The sequence below is a fragment of the Haliotis cracherodii genome, unplaced genomic scaffold (assembly GCF_022045235.1).
Source record: "Haliotis cracherodii isolate W230 unplaced genomic scaffold, xgHalCrac1.p SCAF_6, whole genome shotgun sequence".
Lineage (NCBI taxonomy): Eukaryota > Metazoa > Mollusca > Gastropoda > Lepetellida > Haliotidae > Haliotis > Haliotis cracherodii.
In genome coordinates this window covers 40,547,181-40,554,576 of record NW_027266319.1, presented here as the reverse complement: position 1 = coordinate 40,554,576, position 7,396 = coordinate 40,547,181, and the positions used below count along the sequence as shown (strand labels likewise).

The 7,396-nt window shown below is 37.8% G+C and overlaps 1 protein-coding gene across 1 annotated transcript; it reads right to left on the bottom strand.

Moving 5' to 3' along the window:
* Nucleotides 1-6,056: 6,056 nt before the first annotated feature.
* On the bottom strand, nucleotides 6,057-7,112 carry LOC139446046 (beta-1,3-galactosyltransferase 1-like). Its single transcript, XM_071227310.1, has one exon. It carries the CDS (start codon nucleotides 7,110-7,112, stop codon nucleotides 6,057-6,059), a length of 1,056 nt encoding a protein of 351 aa, XP_071083411.1.
* Nucleotides 7,113-7,396: the final 284 nt, after the last annotated feature.

Sequence of the window (7,396 nt, the reverse complement as noted above, 5' to 3'; positions counted from 1 at the left end):
AAAATCATTCTAATATGTGAGGCCTATGTAATTTTACCATTATCATCAAGAGATTTTAGTATATAATAAGCTTGGATGGGTAGCCTGTGTTGTTCCATCTGAATTAGCCTGCACCAGTACTTGACTGCTGTTAACATGTAGTTATACTTTAGGGGGGTCCTGCCACAGTCTCCTAGAACCATGTTGTTGTTGGTGAACTTATTTACTTTCAAAAAGGATTTGCAGAATCTGTTATGGACACTCTCAATAATGTTACAGTAGCTGGTTCCCCAGATCTCTGATCCATAACATAGGATTGGTGAAATCATAGCATCAAAAGTATCCACATTGTTTTGATAATTAGATATTGATAAAAGTGCTTTCCTTGCCTGGGCTGCTAGACATGCTTGGGCCTTGGTCCAAGATAAATTTGGTGAGAAAATAATTCCTAAATATCTGTACATGTTGACAGCTCCTATCTGTTGACCATTCAAAAACCACTTTTCATACCTGCGAAGAGGACTTCCATTCCGAAATACTATTATTTTAGTCTTATTCAAGTTGACTTTCAGCCAGTATCATCACAGAATTTCTCCAGGGTCTTTATTTTCTTTTGAAGCTGTAGAGCAGTATCATAGACGGTTGACACATCATCAGCAAATAACAGAGCAAATACATCAGGGATATGAGTAGATATAAACACACCTCTACCACCTTCTTCCTCCAACATTAAAACTAACAGATTAATAAATATGATGAAGATCTGAGGGATTAAGATACACCCCTGACGGGTACCCATGGTACACTTGAAGTATGGCGATAGTCCACAGTCAGTTCTCACTCATGCAAATAGTGTTGAATACATCTGAATAATGAACTTGAGAAATTTACCTTTAACTCCCAGTTGAAGGAGTCTGTTAAATAACATTTTGTGGTTCACACTGTCAAAAGCTTTTGAAAAGTCTATAAAAAGACAATAAAACCTTCCTTTTCTCTTTGATAAATATTTGTTGACCATAGCTTGTAGGGTAAATATCTGGTCAATAGTGGAATAATTTTTTTCTAAAGCCAGCTTGAAATTCAGATATAATATTGTTGTTATCACACCAATGTTGAAGTCTGTTGTTAACTACTGTTGTAAGAAATTTACACAATGAATTTATCAAGGAAATGCCTCTGTAATTATTTGGGTCTGAGAAGCCCCCTGATTTGTGTAGGGGACAAATAATACTCTTGCTCCAGCTACTAGGAAATATACCATTGTCGTAAAGTTTATTAAATAGTTTTGTTAATAATGGTGAGATATAGTTCTTAGTTGCTTTAAAGAATTCGTTAACTATGCCATCTGGGCCAGGAGATTTGCTTGTTTTGAGCAATTTCAAACTTGCATTAATTTTTCATTCCATTCACATAAATAGTCACTGTCATCTGCATCTGTGCACTGTAATCATAGCTACAGTCAGAATTACAGTTCAACAGGTTATTAAAATGTTCAAACCACCGATCTACTGTTATGTTGGAAGGATTCTTCTGATTTACTCTGCAGGATTTTAACTCTTTCCAAAAAGATTTTGAATCATGCCTGGATGCACTGAGAATTTCCCTCTGTTTATGGCAAAAATCTTCTTTTTTTCAAATAAAATGTTTCTTTAAATTTCCTTTTACATTCTATATATATAGCAATACCCTGGCCATATTTTCTATGGAGCCTTAGAGCTGCATATTTCTTTTGCTTCAATACTTTCAGTTGATCATCCCACCAAGGTGGCAGTGGTGATATGTCAGTTAACTTACTACCTTTGTACACTTTTTAAAACTCTTCTGCAGCACTATGGTAAAGGTCTATTAAAGTATCTACACTGTCTTCTACATTTTCTTCAATCTGTTTGTATATACTGTCACAATATGTTTAAGAACTGATGTATAAAGTTTACTAAAGTGCTTAAAAAGAAATACCTCTATAATTATTAGGATCAGATTTATCACCTGTCTTATACAAAGGGATATGATACCTGCACTCAGATGATTCAAAAATGACATTAAACAACAATTCCATGTATGGCAACAATATATCTGGAGATTTAGAATTTTTCAGTTTATAGATTGTTTCTCGTATATCATCTTGAGTGATGGGAGAATCCAGTATACAGGCGGCCGTATCATCAGCATTATAGTCAGTATCAGAATTTTCAGTCTGTTCTGGCAAATTACCGTCACATTCTTCAAATAAGTTCTTGAAATACGAAAATCACTCTGATATATTTACATTGTCCTTTTTTGACGACTTGGTTGTATATTTCTTTAGCACAGTCCAAAACTCTTTTGAGTTATTTATATTACCTAGTAAAATGTCTCTGACAGATGCATTATATAGTCTCTTTTGCTCCTTATTAGGTCATTATATTTATTGCGTTGAGTAATGTATAAATGTAGTGATTCACTGTTCTTTTATCTTCTGAAACATTTCAGTAGCCTCAGCATTTCTGATCGATTGAAATCACATTCTGAGTCAAACCAAAGTTGATCTGATTTTACAGGATAAGTTTTCTTGTTTTTCTTCATGTAGTCCGCAGCCTGGTGAATAGCATCAGTAAACACTTGATGGATATCGGTCAAGGTAAGAGTGCAACAGCCATTAAGCATAGATGATATGTCGGATGATAGGAAAGTGTCTCTAAATCTTTCAGCAAAATTATTATCCATAAAAATTGAAACCTTCCCCGTCTAGGTGAGTATCAGCTGACGAACTGGTGTTGATTTCATAGTCACGTGATTGAAATGTACAACTGACTGGCATATGACTCGGTCCGAGATCCTATATTAAAATCTGAGCACATTGCAAACAAATCACTTGACACAATGACATAATCTAATACACTCGCTCCTGTTGACGCAAGAAATGTACAGTCACCAACGGACGCATCTGGACCAGCTCGACCAACAACAATCAACATCTAATACTTCTAGCATTTAATACAGGTCCTAACCCACTCACCTTACTGTACACAAAAAAAACAGATTTGGACTTATAGTAAAGCAAGCTAATCTTAAATTCAAATTTATAAACAAAATAAACTTTAACCTACAATATGACCTCAATGTGGCAATGAAACAAACATCCATAGATGGCATCAATCTATCGTGACAAACTTCTCGTTGGCTATCTGAAACAAAAGGGGTCATCTACACCGACCCCGCGGAGTCTGACCACGACCTACAGGCTTACGTAATCAAATCAAACAAACTCCAAACTCAGCCTCAAATTACCAATATACTAAGGATCACCAGAAAAAAGGCCCCCATCAAACACCTCCACTATCATCCTGATTTCAAAGGCACCAGATTTCCTGACACAATAACATTTGGATCAATCTATTGCAAAGTGCCAAAAACTATAACAAAAATAGTCCAATGTACCATCTGCCACCTTTTTGGACACGCACAATCAAATTGTAAAAACCTGGACAGATGTTCCTAATGCAGCTCCGAGTTCCATAACAGCACTGAGTGCAATCAACAACCCTACTGTATAAACTGTGACCAATATGATCATATCGCCTTTTCAAACTCTTCCCCAGTCCGCAAAAAACAAATCCTATCAATAAATTAACACCTTACAGAATCTGACCTCCCTGCCCCTGTAAGGAAATCAAACTCCAAAATCTACAAGTGATACGACAGGAATTTTGACTCCCAACCCGTATCCAACTCATCCTCACTCAATGGCGACGACGTCAACCAAACTCACCCAACCCACACCCATCCACCCCAAATCCACCACCCCACCGCCAACCCAGGGTGCCCAAGCAGGCCAAGACCACCAAGCTCAGGTCGCTCTGCAAGTCTAGCGTCATCATGGGGTCGTAGGCAAACCCATAACAAAGGCAAAACCAAGACTCCAGCTACCACAGTCAGCCATGAACAACCGCACTCCACCACCAGTCACTACCAACGTAGACCCCAAACCCCCTAGATCAAACCCAAACCTCCGTACAGGACACACAACACATCCTCAGTATACACAGCAGAAGACACAATCGTCCAACTACAAAATATCCAACAAAACCTCATAGAATTCATCACTGCACTAACCCTCGCTCCAAACAACATAATCGAAACAATTCACCAGTATCTCCCCTAAACCTAACTATACACTCTCCCGTTGGTACAATTTAAACACGACGTCGTTAAATCCATCAACTATGATGGGACACCACAAACCCCTCTATAGCTGGACTACTAAAACCACACATACGTATTTAGAAATATACTATACGTGCGGGCACAACAAAACGACCTTATAATTTTTTAATGAGAAATCCCCTACCAGCTACAGCCCACAGGAAAACCAAAACTAACTCACTGCAATAGACCTGACAATAACTACTCCCAATTTGGCAAGTAAATCTACATTGGAAGTATTTGACGACCCATGGGGAAGTCAAACCCAACTTCCCAATGTCAATAAATATAAAATTTGGTCCAAATTATATACCAGAACAAACTTCCTGAGATCCCAAATTTAACTACAAAAAAAAGCAGACTGAAAAAATAGAAAACCCTAATTGACCAAACTAACCAACCACAAATTATAAATTCAGACCCCGAAATTGTTTCCAAAAATTTAACAAAAGAAATTATCACTATAGCCACCAAGTGTATCCCCAAAGCTAACCACAAACCCCAAAGAAATAAAGTTGCCCGATGGACCCCTGAAATCAAAGAGTCTAGAAGACAAAGTAAGCGAGCATTTAGACGCGCAAATCCCACCCACATGAACTCCTAAATGCAAAACAACTACGAAACAGTACACACATGCTTATAAAAAAAACTAGAAAAGAACACTGGGAAAATTCTGCAGTATCTTAGATTAACTTACACAACTAAAAACAATTCAAAGGCCACTTGGAGCTCTCCAAAGGCAATAAACGGAAGCACAAAATCATCACATATCCACAAAATAGACAACCTTACAGATAAAGTAGCATGAGCCTCATATATAAAAAAAAATGGATCTAGAATAGGGGGAGTAGTTTGAGCAAAATATTGATATGTCGACTAGATACATGGTTTGCTAAGTCATATATTGATATGTCGACTAGATACATGGTTTGCTAAGTCATATATTGATACGTCGACATGATACATGGTTTGCTAAGTCATATATTGATGAGTCGACTAGATACATGGTTTGCTAAGTCATATATTGATGAGTCGACTAGATACATGGTTTGCTAAGTCATATATTGATATGTCGACATGATACATGGTTTTTGGTAGTCGACGTATCAATATATGACTTAGCAAACCATGTATCATGTCGACATATCAATATATGACTTAGCAAACCATGTATCATGACGACGTATCAATATATGACTTAGCAACCATGTATCATGTCGATGTGTCAATATATGACTTAGCAAACCATGTATCATGTCGACGTATCAATATATGACATAGCAAACCATGTATCTAGTCGACATATCAATATATGACTTAGCAAACCATGTATCTAGTCGACATATCAATATTTTACTTAGCAAACCATGTCTTTTGTCGATGTGTAAATAAATCACTCAGCAAACCATGTCTCATGTCGATGTGTCAACATATGGCATATGACACGAGGCATCTGTGAAGATAAAGCACACAACACGAGGCGCCAAGTCAATCTATAGCACAGGACATGATGTACCCTGTTGATATGTCAATACATGGCATAGGACACGAGGCGCCTTGTCGGTATGTCAATATAAGCCTAGTGCACTGACGTATCTTCACAGGGCTTATGACCGCGTTACACTGTGGTATTCTCAGGGAACGGTCTATGACCCACCTCTGGTGTAAGATCATTGACTGCCACATTAAAACACATTAACCGTAGCGCATTAAGGTGCATTGGATGCATTGGCTGTAGCACATTAAAATGCATTAACTGCTGCGCATTGGGCCTGTTTTAGATTACAAGCCTACTATCAAACAATCTAAAAACATTCTTTTCGCTTGTGTTTGATGACGACTCATTCAAGCTGCTCATTCAAGAACGTCTCCTTTGATCAATAATCAACAGGGAATTAAAACATGTTCTTTATTTTCACCACTTTTTGCCATAAAGAAGTCCAGTTCTTATACTCTAGAAAAAACAACACAGACTGAAATGAAGTATGATGAACTCGCCCATTTTTCACATACTCGTGATGTCTCTTAAAGGAACTGAGTGACAATCCTGCTTTCTGCGCAAGAATACCAGTGACGAAAGTATCATCCACCCAATAGAATTTCGTGTCTTCAGACGCTTTACACAACGCTTTAACTTCATCCACAGACGTTATGTAGGCCAGACCCTCGCAGTAAGGAGGGTATAACTCAAATGGGTACTGTTCTTCAGGGGTGTACCATTTATCGCTAGTATTCCTCTTCGGTTTTGCTCTCCGAAAGGCGGAACAGTAAAGATTATTATGGTAGTGACCAATCTGAACAGAATAACTGACCAGCTTGAAAATATTGATGAGAACATCGTCATCAACCTTGACAACAGTTCTAACGTCATGGCATTGTGACGTGATCCAACAAAGAGCCAACACATGTTTGTAAGTCAGATTTCTGTACGAGTCCAGAAAGTTGCCTTGAACTATGTCACCATATGTACCAGATTCTCTGATTAGTTGTTCTTGTAGGGCACGGTCTGGTGTCTCTCCACACATAAACACAGTAGCAATGGATACATTTCCGTGCCTCTGTACAGATCCCCATGTGTCACGTATATCATTCCTTTTCTCAATGTTATTAGGAGCTGAGTGTACAAATATCAATATGTTAATGTCACCATTGCAAACCTTTGAGTTCAGATGATATACAAATTCATGTCTGTTAAGTAATACATCTTTTTCGGATTCATGCCTTACATGAAACCAGTTTTGGACATTTGCAAGAATTTGTTTAACCTCTTTGGGATGCATTTGTCTATGTTCTACCTTTCTGATTTGAGGGGAAACCTTGTTTAATGAATTCTTTGCTTTCGTTTTCTGGGTTTCATTATCTTGCCTGACTATCGCCCTCTCTCTATCACTTATATTGTTCATCAAGGGCCGTTCAGATCTTCTTCCATCGAAATGTTTGTTCATTTTCATCATATAGGGTTGATAAGACTGAATCCCTTTCCTGACGTGACGGTCACTGAACTTAGGCACTGCTATGTATGGATCATGTCCTCTTTTCTTTGTAGGATGTGTTGTGATCTTTGATACTTCATGATTATTAACAACGAGAGTTTTATGGACCCTGATTTCCAATTTACTCCGTGTACCTTTAGAAAGAATATCTCTACCCGATTTATAAATCCAGTCTGTCTGAGATTGATACCAAATATATACGAACAGCACTAGTACCAGTATAAATGCACATTGCTTCAAGA